This window comes from Lupinus angustifolius, chromosome LG18, assembly GCF_001865875.1.
Source record: "Lupinus angustifolius cultivar Tanjil chromosome LG18, LupAngTanjil_v1.0, whole genome shotgun sequence".
In the NCBI taxonomy this organism is placed as follows: Eukaryota; Viridiplantae; Streptophyta; class Magnoliopsida; order Fabales; family Fabaceae; genus Lupinus; species Lupinus angustifolius.
In genome coordinates this window covers 6653345-6666165 of record NC_032026.1, presented here as the reverse complement: position 1 = coordinate 6666165, position 12821 = coordinate 6653345, and the positions used below count along the sequence as shown (strand labels likewise).

At 38.1% G+C, this 12821-nt stretch overlaps 2 protein-coding genes across 2 annotated transcripts in view; one reads left to right on the top strand and one right to left on the bottom strand.

Annotated features, from left to right (window-relative positions):
- On the top strand, positions 1567-9474 carry LOC109332503 (NAC domain-containing protein 73-like). The gene is made up of 3 exons (XM_019567487.1): positions 1567-1788; positions 7984-8161; positions 8804-9474. Exons 1-3 carry the CDS (start codon positions 1663-1665, stop codon positions 9472-9474), a joined length of 975 nt encoding a protein of 324 aa, XP_019423032.1. The 5' UTR covers positions 1567-1662.
- The window catches only part of LOC109332502, a 3844-nt gene continuing 550 nt past the window's right edge, over positions 9528-12821 (bottom strand). Inside the window, exons 2-5 of the mRNA XM_019567486.1 lie at positions 12220-12810; positions 11258-12141; positions 10375-11172; positions 9528-10224 (exon numbers count right to left, since the gene is read on the bottom strand). Of these exons, the coding sequence (XP_019423031.1) occupies positions 9528-10224; positions 10375-11172; positions 11258-12141; positions 12220-12810 (2970 nt within the window). The remainder of the gene's footprint in view (positions 10225-10374; positions 11173-11257; positions 12142-12219; positions 12811-12821) is intronic.

Genomic DNA, 12821 nt, shown 5'->3' with positions numbered 1-12821 from the left:
TAAGGAAAGAATGAACAATTTGTGTAAGATCTCATTACTCATATGTTATTTTATAATATTGGAATGAGGAACACGTGTTGCTGAAGTTGTTGATGATTTAATAAATCTATTGTAAATGTGGTGAAGTTAGACATGTTTGTCATGTGTTTGATAGAATGTCTGGGAGAGATATTGTCTTATTTAGAAAGTAGACATTTAACCGTGCTTCCTTCAGTGAGCGCTGTTAAATGTCTATTTTCTACAGCGCTTCAAAAAATGATGTTGAATATAACCTTATGTACTACTGCGCTCACATAGAAAACACCATAAAAACGTTGTTAAATGACAATTTTAAGCGCTGTTATTTTGTTATTCTGGCGTAGTGCCACAACCAAGATCTAAGCTTAATCAACTCTAAAATTGACAAATAACTATACTCATTACCATTAAAAACAAAGTTATTTCTATCACATATAACATGTAATACACTCTAAATTTCATCCACTTAACTTAAGTATTATGGTTTATACTTTCCTAATTTTGCGGTCATGATATAGTGGATCCTAAAACCCATATAAAAGTTGTTTAAGATAGCTGATAGAAAAATAAAACTTTGTTAAATCTTAATGACATAATTCTACCTTTCCTCAAATTAATTTTTCCATAATTGCTGAATTCAATTAGATGTCCATATAAAAGATTTTAATACAATCATCTAATTATATATTGTGATCCACGCCATTACCAACATTTTACCCTCACATTCAAACAATTGATATGCTAATATTTTTTGAGTACAATTGATATTGATAATATATGATTAAATGAAGGTGTGCCCCCATTAAAATTAAACTCATCCACAGAATATATATATATATAGATATCGAGCTCAAACAAATGTTTAAGCTGCCTAAATTGCTATTAGGATATCAGATAGAGGAGAGAAGAAATCATGAGCTTTGAGCACGAGTTAGAAAAACCAACCAGATTTTCTTTCTTTTATCCTGTTTCCTTGTTTGTTTTTCTCTCTCTTTCTTTTTCTCACATAAACCGCCTATATGCATGTGATTCATAAATTACCAAAGGCTTATCGAAAGTTACCTATGTGTGTTTGAAGCAACCACCATTTCCTTTATTATTTTTCCCACTACCTTCAGTTAAAGTAGAGAGAACTCTTGTGTTTTCTATGGTTAAACCAGGTTTATAATCGTTCAATCTTATTGTAACAATTTTCCCCTCCTTCTTTTCTCTTCTTCTTGAACCATTTATTAGTGGTTATGGACTTGATTTATTCTGAGTATCTTCAAACCTTTTTTTACACTATTTTTTTTTACTATGCTTATCATTTTATTGGTGTTTATCCGGTTTCTGAATATTGAATCTTTATCTTATCAAAGTATCTATGTTTCTTGATAGTTCATAAACTTGTGAAAGCCAAAACTCACCTCTTATTCTCCCTTTTAATTCATTGAAAATGTTTGTAACTTACTAATTACTATATATCCAATTTCTTCTGTTGATCTTCTAGGAAAAGTTAAGTTCTGATCTCAATCAAGCTCTTGGGTTTGCCTGTTATGCAGAAGAAAACAAACTTGGACATGCTTATTTGTGGATTGTTCTTCCATAAAATTAGAATTACAAATCAAGGCATCATCATCAATTTTCATCAAGGGAGATAGCATCATGAATAAGATCAGCAACTTGAGCTGTGTTAGCAGCTCTAATCTCATAGATGCAAAGCTTGAAGAGCATCAGTTGTGTGGATCCAAACAGTGCCCAGGTTGTGGACACAAGTTTCAAGGAAAGCGGGTATTGAAATAATCTCAGTAATATTCTTGCCTTCAAAGAAAAGCCTTTGAGAAAACGAAGAATCATGCGAAAAAGTTTACCAGATTCATATGCTTATGGTTTTTTTGCAATATTTTTTTTTAAAACAAAGTTGTCAACGCACCCGGAAATATATTAAGAAAGAGCAACCATTACAAACCCCTAAACCTATAGTTAGGAAGGAGCAGCAAATTTCTATGAAAATCATGCAACAAGAAGGATGGGGGACTCCCACCAATAATCCAATTTAAACTTGACACCAAAATTCGCTAATCTATCCACACAAACATTCCCTTCCCTAAAAATATGGGACACTTGCACTTGCATAGCCATCATTAACCGAGTGCATTTGTTCATGAGGTTGCTTAACCTCCAAGGCACCGGTTTAGTGCCCTTGAATATGTCCACCAATGCAGTTGAATCACACTCTAACCAAACAAAAAACCAACATTTAGAGTGAGCCATTTGAATAGCCATAATTGCACCTAGGACTTCAGCAAAAAGAGAGTCTTGAATGTTAAAGTAAGAAGCAAAGCAACCCAAGCACTTTCCCTTGCCATCCCTGAAAATGGCACCACCCCCTACATGCCCCGGGGATCCCTTAGCTGCACCATCTGTATTTATCTTCACCCAACCCATCAAGGGCATAGCCCAATTGACCTCAGTGATTAAAGGAGTCTTGTTGTACTTGCCATTCACTTGGAAAGCTCTTAGGATTGAGAATTCCAGCATGGAGGACTTAGCACAGCATTTGGTGAAGTTGCCTGTGAAAGAAGTATTCAACTTGATCATCTGAATTGTTTTGGTAAAGCTGATTGAAGTGCTATCAAACCTAGACTTATTTCGGCAGAGCCAGATAACAGCAATTGAGTTCACAATTGCAGAAAGTAACACCTGCTTCACTTGAGGACTCCATTGGGTGGAAATGGACAAGATGCTCTTGAGAGAAGCATGATCAATGCAATAACCGAATTGAGTGCTAAGCCAAGTCCATATCAGCTTAGCAAAACCACAGTTGAAGAAGAGATGAGCAGAGGACTCCTCATTGGAGCCACACAGATTGCACATAGAAGGCAGAACCATTCCCCTCAGCTTCAAATTTTCATCCGTTGGCATTCTGTTTTTGTAGAGCCTCCATGTAACAAAAGACCTGGAAGGAGGAATAGAGATGGACCACAGACTGCTGCACTTGTTGTCTTGTTATTGAGGAGCTTTGGTGAATTTATAAGCATCTTTGGAATTTAGAATCCCATCATTGGTGTGCATCCAGGCCAACTTATCAGGCAGGTGAGAGGCAGGGATAGGGGTTCTCAATATACGATGACAAATCTCAGGATGAATCCTAGTCAACCAAGCTGGAATTATCCAGGCAGAGTCATGAATGAAGTCAGGAATCTTGGCTAAGAGAGCAGAGGAAATTTGATTAGGGATGCCAAGGAGGTCAGCTAAGGTTTTACCAAGCCAATTATCCCTCCAATATCTTATGCTTCTCCCATTTCCCAACAACCAAATAGAATTCTCTATGATGACATGCCAATGCTTCCTTATGCCAGGCCATATGGAAGATTTGATGTAGGAAGTCTTAGGCTCTTTATTCCTGCAAAATCTGCTCCTGTAGTAGTTAGCCCATTCCTGCTGAGAGGAGTGCATCTCCCAAGCCAATTTAACCATAGCAGCCTCATTTAACACCATGATGGATCTTATCCCAAGCCCACCCTCTTTGATTGGGCAGCAGACTTGGTGCCAAGCAACTGCTACTAGCTTCTTGACCTTAGTATCACCAGACCATATGAAATTCCTTATGCAACAATCCAATTTTTCAACAAATTGACAGGCCAGCTATAGATATGAAAGCTATACACTAGCATACTGTGGATTATGGTCTTAACAAGCTCCACTATGCCCATTAGAGAGAGGCAACAACCTTTCCACTTGGCCAACTTATTGATAATCCTGTCTGCTATTGGCTGCAAATGAGTAGATTTTGGTTTACCTTTGAACACAGGGACCCCAAGATAATTGAAAGGCAAGCTTCCAGCTCCAAAACCCAACCAGGAAGTTAACTTTCCAATTTTTCTAGCATTAGCCTGAGTAGAGTAGAACTTACACTTGCTGAGATTGAGACATTGACCAGAAACTTTGGCATAGTCATCGAATAAGTCCTTGACTACTAACAATTCTCTCTTGATTCCTCTACAGAAGACCAGAATGTCATCAGCATATAGAACATGACTAGGGGTTGCAATTCTAGGTCCAGCAATTGTTCTAAATTTCCCCTTATCCAGCAACTTAGTTAGCCCTATGCTTATCACTTCTTCAGCCAAACAGAAAAGAAGAGGGGAGAGGGGGTCCCCTTGCCTAACACCTCTCTTGCAGCTAAAGTACCCAACAGAGTGACCATTCACAGATATAGAGAGTTTAGCAGATTTTAGGATAACTTCAATCTAGTGAATGAAAGAATTAGCAAACCCAAAGGCCTTAAGAGTGTCCACAAGGAACCTCCAATCAATAGTATCAAAGGATTTCTTGACATCTAGCTTGATTGCTAAATTTCCATCAAGAGTTTTGTGATCAAGGAGATTAATTGCCTCTGAAGCTATACATATGCAATCATGTATGTGCCTATCTTTGATGAAGCCTCTTTGGTGCTGAGATATAATTGTAGGAGCAATTTTAGCAAGCCTGTCAGCCAAGACTTTGGTGATTATTTTAAATTGGAAATTGGCTAAAGCAATTGGCCTGAAATCCTCAATTTTATCTGCCGAAGGGAATTTAGGAATTAGAACAAGGTTATTAGAGTTGAGATTAGGAAGAATCCAACCCTGAGTGAAAAACTGCTTCACAGATTGAGACACATCAGGCCCAACTATGTCCCAAAACTCTTGAAAGAAGCAACCACCAAACCCATCAGGGCCAGGAGCACCCTCTCCATTCATAGCAAACACAGCATCCCTGATCTCATCTTCCAAAGGAATCTTAGAAAGCATAGTGTTGCCCTCCTCAGTAACCAACTTAGGAATCACATAGTCAATGAGGTTGCTAGGCTGAGTTACATTTTCAGAAGCATACAAATTTAGGAAGTAGTCTAGAACATGATTATCAATATCTTGTCTATGGAGCAGAGTTTCATCTCCCTGTCTAAGAATGCACATAGACTTGGTTGCATACCTGATCTTAGCAATGTTATGGAAGAAGGCTGTATTTCTATCGCCACTGACTTGCCAATTCAATCTGGACTTCTCTTTCCAGAACTCCTCCTCAGCAATTAAAGCAACTAGCAAGTCTTTTTGAGCCTGGTCCTCTTGAGTCATGAGAGTGTCAGATTGACCCTCATTGGTAATTCTAAGCTGCAAACCCTCAAGTTGAGAGAAAGCCTCCTTAACCCTGATGTGAATATTTCCAAAAACATCTTTGTTCCAAACTTTTAGGATGGCCTTAAGGCCTTTAAGCTTGTTAGCCAGGATAAACATGGGACACCCCACCACCCTATTAGCCCAGTGAGTCTCAATCACCCCTCTGAGGCTCTCATGCTTCAACCACATTTTATGGAACCTGAACTGAGATTGGAATGTAGCAGCTTCATTGCAGAAACCAAGCATAATAGGATGGTGATCAGAGGCAGATCTAGGCAAAGTGCAACAATAACTTTGTTGCCAAATAGTCATCCAATTATCATTGCACATTGATCTGTCCAGCCTTTTTTCAGTGTGATCCAAGCCTCTTCTTCTATTATTCCAAGTGAATTCTACTCCCCTAGTTAGGATATGATGCAAGTTGCCATCCTCAGAGAATTTCTTAAAGTCCTCACAAGCAATTCTATTTGGCAAGTAAGAACCTTTGCATTCATTGGCTCCTAGAACAGAGTTAAAGTCCCCAATGCAACACCAAGGCCCCTGATTTGTAGAAATTAGAGACAAGATCTCAAACCAGAGAGCCCTTCTCATTATGTAATTTGTGTGAGCATACACTGCACAAATGAAAGCCAATTGATTATCCTGCATTAAGGAAATGGATATTTGTTGAGATGTGTTGGAGATGACTTGAGGATTGATATCTTCACGACAAGCACCCCATATATTAGGAAGTAAGCTACCCCTATCATTCTCAATGAAAGGCTTCAGCTTTAAAGCAGACCAAAACAAAGGGTTGGTTTTATTCAAAGGAACCATGAGCTCAGAAATGAAAACAACATCTGGCTTATTAATAGAGCAAAGCTTTTTGAAAACTAATCTAGTTTTGGGATTTCCCATTACCCTACTGTTCCAGTAGATCACCTTCATTTGGAAACAATTAGGTAGCCACCCCTACGGGTAAAATGAACCTTTTCCAGACTTTGCTTCTGTCTCAATTTTTTCTTTTGAGATTTTGACAAAATTTTTGTGTATGTCCCCTCCTTAGCTGTGCTTTTAGCTGTGTTGCTATCCTCCAATTCCTCAGTGATGTCCTCCTCCTCATATGCCCATAGCCTCACAACAATTCTAGTTTCTTTTGCTACCAAGGCATTGTTTATCTGACCATGTTGTTGAACTATGTAGCTTTCCTCTGGAATGAGTTGAATGCTAGAATGGACCTCATTCTCCAGAGATTCCTCCACTCTTGTGTCCCTAGTATCATTGTCTGAGGAGCTCTGAGGGTCACAAGCCTCCTAATTCAGGGGAATACCCTCCTTTTGGGCTTGCTGAGGTTGAAGATTAACATTGTTCTCAAACTCTAATTCAATAACCATGTCATTTTTCAGAGTGTCCTTTGCCACCTCCTTCATCTTATCAAGCTCAGAGCTATTGCTGCTCACTTTATGACCATTGCTAGGAACAGGGCCCTTGTCAGGGATTGTCTTTTTTCCTAGCGAATTGTCTTTCTTGAACCTTGGAAGATCCACTCCTGCTTCCTTATTTCTCCTGCAGTTTGAGATAAGATGACAAATAGCTTGACACCCTGAGCAGAAATCTGGGAGATTTTCATACTCAATGTGCACAAAGAAAGCAAAGCCTTCTCTTTCCACCAATATTTGATTAGGCAGAACTCCTTTGAGGTCAACATCCACCAAAATTCTGGCAAAGTGTCCAAATGATCTACTAGAAGTTGCACCATCCAGCGATATTGGAATACCCAAACCCCCAGCAATAGAGAACAAGATCCTAACACTCCAATACTCCAGAGGCAAACCCAAGATCCTGACCCAACATTGTGAGTGAGACACCTTCTGAAGACCTGGATTGAAATCAGGGGACCAAAGTGAAAGCCTAAGGAATCCTAGCTTTAAGCTCCAAGACCCTACATCACAGATTGACCTCAAATCCTCAACTGATGCAAATGAAAAATCATAGAACCCTCGACCCAGCGATATCATGCTCCATGTTCCAATCATGCTCCAGAGGGTTTGAAGCTTTGCTCTCAGCTCAGTGAATTTAAGGGGCGAGTCTCCTTTAGAAAGGATGAGCCTGCCATGAAGGTGGGTTTTACACCTTTGAAGACCCGCTTGGTACTCCTCTTCCGGTATCTTAATAACAATAGCGTCTCCCTTGATACATGGTTGAGGCAGCTGGGAGATTGAAATGTCACATGTTGCCTTGAGAGCTTGAGCAAAGGATTTGTTCTTGTGCACTTCCAAGATTGTTGGAACTAGATCTGAAACCTTGTTAGCCACTGCCTCAGCAGATTCATCCAGATTGGCCAAACAGGACCATGGGATAGTTGTTTTTTGACTTAGAGGCTTCGTCCTTGTCGTTCCACGATTATTGGAGTTTTTCATCATTGTGTTTCCAAGAATTTTGGAGTTCATCATCACTATGTTTCCCATATTGTTGGAGCTTGTCACTATCTTACTTCATGCCCTAGCAGAGCCATCTTATTTTTAAATCCTTTTTTTTTTTGCAATATTAATTTGATCTATAACCGTAAAATGTAATGATAAAGAAAGGCTTAGATCTCAATGTTTTGTAAATAAACATGATTATGGTAGAAGACTATGATGTAATTTAATCCATATAGCCAACCTTATCTAATGAGATAAAAGCTTAATTGTTGTTCTATGTATAACTAAAATTATAGTGTTTTTAAATAGTTTCATGTTCTTTCTTTCTCTATATTATTTCTTTTCTCTCTCACTTTATTCTATCTCTTCTTTTCTCTCCCTTGCTTTATTTTTTAATTTGAAATTCAATGGAGCTTGTGCAGGATTGGCTAGGTCTACCAGCAGGAGTCAAGTTTGATCCAACAGACCAAGAACTCATAGAACATCTTGAATCCAAAGTAGAAGCAAAATACTTGAAATCACACCCCTCGATAGATGGGTTCATTCATACTATTGAAGGAGAAGATGGGATTTGTTATACCCACCCTGAGAGACTTCCAGGTCTGAGATATTAACATTGCAAAATTGAAATACCCTCTAATTCTCACTTCATGTTGGTAATTTTGTTTAAATTATTGCATTGTATAGACTAATATTTTCAATCACATTCATATTGACTGTTTTGGATGTGATTATAATATCTGTCATAAACGATGTAATAATTTCTCTTATCCTATATTAGGATTCAGAGTAACTAACCACTTTCACGTGTATTATTTTCTCAAACCATATGAATTGGGAAGTATAATTAATGTATATATTAACGAGTATTATATCATAGAGTAATAACGTAGTCTAATAGTTAAGATGAAAGAGCTTAAAGAATGAAATGAAGGAGGTTATGACTTCAAGTATCACCTTTGGCAAATTTAAAAGATATTCGAGTCTTGCCCATAGTAAATATTAATATACTAACATTTACCGATAAAAAAGAAGTATTATACCATCAGAGCATGAGTATATAATTGATATTATTATTTAATTTGCATTTAGGTTTTACTAAGGCAAATACATAACTAAAAATGCCCCCTTGATATTTATAGCTATACACTTCCATACATAATCAAATGCGTTTTGTCTTGTGTAGTAGTTCACCTAAGTCAACCTAACTTCGATTATTTTGGCTGTGTTTTTTCTTTTCAGGTGTAACAAGAGATGGGTTAAGCAGACACTTTTTCCATAGACCATCAAAAGCATATACAACAGGGACAAGAAAGAGAAGAAAGATTCAAAATGAATATGAAAACTTGCCAGGAGGAGAAACAAGGTGGCACAAAACTGGTAAAACAAGGCCAGTAATGGTTAATGGAAAACAGAAGGGGTGCAAGAAAATTCTAGTCCTCTATACAAATTTTGGTAAGAATAAGAAACCTGAGAAGACAAATTGGGTTATGCACCAATACCATTTGGGAATGCATGAAGAAGAGAAAGAAGGAGAGCTTGTTGTGTCGAAAATATTCTATCAGACACAACCAAGGCAATGCAATTGGTCTGATAAAATTAATGCAACAACAATAGTTACTGCTGAATTAGTATGTGGAGAACAACGTAATTGTAACAATGGTGGAAGAGACAATGGAAGTAGTTCTTCTTCTAAGGAAATAGTTACCTATAGAGATGAGATATTTGACGTTGTTGGTGTTCCTCCATTGACAAGCTTCAACAATGCTTTTGATATTCAACAGCTAAACTCTGAGCATTTCAGCTTCATGCAATTCAGAAATGGATGGGGATCACCTGTTCCAAAATGGTGTCCCCAATCCTGTTCCACACCATTCATGTTTAAACACATGGATTTAATTTTTTTTTTTTAAGCAATGGTGCAAGCACCCGAATATATTAGAAAAATGAAATCATACAAAGAGCCCTAGTCGTTTTTGAACCTATAATTAGGTAAGCAAAGGGCATTCCTATTACATTTATTAACAATGAAATAAGGAATTGTGGACCATATAATATTTGTTCTAGAATGTAAACCATGATTAGCCAAAAGATCAGCACATTGATTCCCTTCCCTATATATATGAGATATACGAAAATTGAAGGAAAGCATGTCATTCTTGCACTTCAACCACAAAGGAAGCAGCTGCCAAGGAGGAAGAGAAGTTCCATTAAAAATGTCAATGACTAAAGTTGAATCACACTCCAGCCAAAGATTGCACCAATCACGGTTAGCAGCAATTGCAACAGCATGCATGGCACCATGCAGCTCAGCAAAGATTGCTGATTGAATGCTAGTGTAGTTTGAGAAAGCCAGCATAAAAGAACCCATGTGATCCCTAAATAAACCTCCCGATCCAGAAATCCCAGGACTACCATGAGCAGCCCCATCCGAGTTTGCTTTCACCCAACCAACTCGAGGAGTCCTCCAGATGACCTCAATTATAACCGGAGCTTTGTTGATGTTCAAAGCAATGTCCAGGCTTCTCAGAATAATGAGGTCCTTGACCGTATGAGCAGAAGAAGAAGCTTTAGCAGAGGCCCCAGAAAGAGAGGTGTCCCTCTTGATAGCATTAATTGCCAAATGCAAAGGAGTAGAAGCATTTTCAAAGATTCTTTGGTTCCTGCAGAACTAGATTTTAGATAACATGTGCACTAAGCAAGCAATCAAAACCTGAACCAATTGCTTATTTGTGTGATTGGAGCAACTTCTCAGAAGGCTTAAGACTGATGAATTGTCTAGAGTGATGGAGAAAAAACTAGAGAACCAAGACCAGAGAGAAGTAGCATAGATGCAATTCAGAAACAGGTGAGTAGAGTCCTCAGTGTGTTTGAAGCAAAGACTACAAACTGATGCCATAGCACAGCCCCTTATCATGAGGTTTTCATCAGTTGGTAATCTAGCATGAATAAGTCTCCACACTAAAAAGGATTTAGAAGGAGGAATAAAATCAGTCCAAATTAACTTACTCCAAGATAAAGAGTTGTGATTATGAGAGAATGTTGAGTAAGCCATTTTCATGGACAGAGAACCATCAGCTGAGGCTTTCCAAATCAGTTGATCATGATCAACTATCTTAGTTGCTGCAATTTTAGAGCAAATAGAAGGAAAAGAATCCTTTATAAGTTTAGGAATCAACCAATGATTTCCATCAATGAAGCTAGCACAAGTAGCTTTAAGAGAAGCCTGCAGCAGAAGAGGAATGTTCATCAAATCCACAATTGGTTCCTCAATCCAATTGTCTAACCAGAAATTAACCTGGTGCCCATCACCAACTAACCAAATTGCATTTTCAGAAGTTAAAGACCAATTGTCTCTAATTCTAGGCCAAATGGAGGATTTGAAGTATCTAGAAGAGTGAGTCCAATGACAACCAAACCTTTCCCTGTAAAAGCAGGCCCATTCATGAGAAGAAATCCTCATGTCCCAAGCAAGCTTCAGCAATGCAGCTCTATTCATTTGCCTTAGAGATCTCAGACCCAGACCACCCTCAGAAATTGGAGAGCACATTTTAGACCAAGCAACAGTGCAGATTTTCTTTTGAGCAATACTACCAGACCAGATGAAATTCCTAATAGCATTATCAAGCAATTTAAGCAAGGCAACATGCCATTTATACATGGAAGCTATAGACAAGCATACTATGAATGATGGACTTCACAATTTCAACCCTTCCCATTATACTAAGAGAAGCACCCTTCCAATTAGCTAATTTGCTAAGGATTCTGTCAGCAATAGCCTGAAGGTGCACTCTTCTTGGCTTACCATAGAGAATAGGCACACCAAGATAAGAGAAAGGGATATAACCAACAGAGAAACCAAGAGTAGAAGCAATTCTTGCAATTTTCCTAGTAGAGGTAGCAGCAGAGAAGAAATTGCATTTAGGCAGGTTTATGATTTGACCAGAAGCCTTAGAATAGTCCAGAACCAAATTCTTTAAATTCAGAAGCTGAGTAGAAGTAGCTTTGCAGAAGATGATAATGTCATCAGCATAGAGAACATGAGAAGGGGTTTGAAGATTCCTTGGACCAGAAATAGAGCTCAATTTGTTCACCAACACAAGGGAAGTGATGCCCCTACTAAGAACGTCCTCAGCTATGCAAAAAAGAAGAGGAGACAAAGGATCACCTTGTCTAACACCTCTGCTGCAATTGAAAAAACCAACTTGAGAGCCATTTATGTTGATTGATAATCTTGCAGAATGAAGAATAGCATTTATCCAAGAGCAGAAGACTTGATTAAAACCAAAAGCCTTAAGGGTGTCAAGAAGAAAAGTCCAATCAATTGTGTCAAATGCTTTTTTGATGTCCAATTTGATAGCAAGATTACCACCAAAAACCTTATGAGGAAGAAGATTGATTGCTTCAGAAGCAAGGTAGATGCAGTCTTGGATTTTCCTACCTTTAATAAAACCTCTTTGCTGAGAGGAAATGATATTAGGGGTGATAGAAGCAAGCCTATCAGCAATGAGTTTAGTTATAATCTTGAATTGAAAATTAGCTAAGGCTATAGGTCTGAAATCTTCCACTCTGTCAGCACCCTTTAATTTAGGTATTAGAATGATAGAGTTTGCATTCAAGTTTGGCAAAAGTCAACCCTGTTGAAAGAATTGTCTCACAGAATTGCACACATCCAAGTGGATTATATCCCAGAAAGCATGATAGAAACATCCAGAAAAGCCATCTGGACCAGGAGCACTATCACCACTTAGAGCAAAAACAGAAGATTTAATATCCTCATTAGAAGGAATTGTGGTCAATAAGTTATTTTGCACCTCAGTGACCAAAGAAGGAATCACAGAATTGATGAGATGATTGTGTTGAATGTCATTAGAAGAGTTACACAGATTCATATAGAAATGAACAATGTGGCTGGAAATTGCATATGGATCAGTGATGATATTATCATCATGTCTAATCATAGAAATAGCTTTGGTAGCTTCTCTGATCCTAGTGAGTTTGTGAAAGTAACTAGTGTTCCTATCACCATGAGTGTGCCAGTTAACTCTAGCCTTGTCTTTCCAGAAAATCTCCTCTAAATTAAGAGCATTGAGAAGCTGTTTTTGAGCTAGATTTTCTTGAGCAAGCAGATCATCATTATCACTGTCCAGATTAATCTCATTCTGAATTGTCTCTAAATATTGAAGAGCAATGTTAACAGCATGGTGGATATTCCCAAAAGTAGACTTATTCCAAGTTCTTAAGTCCTTCTTTACAAGTT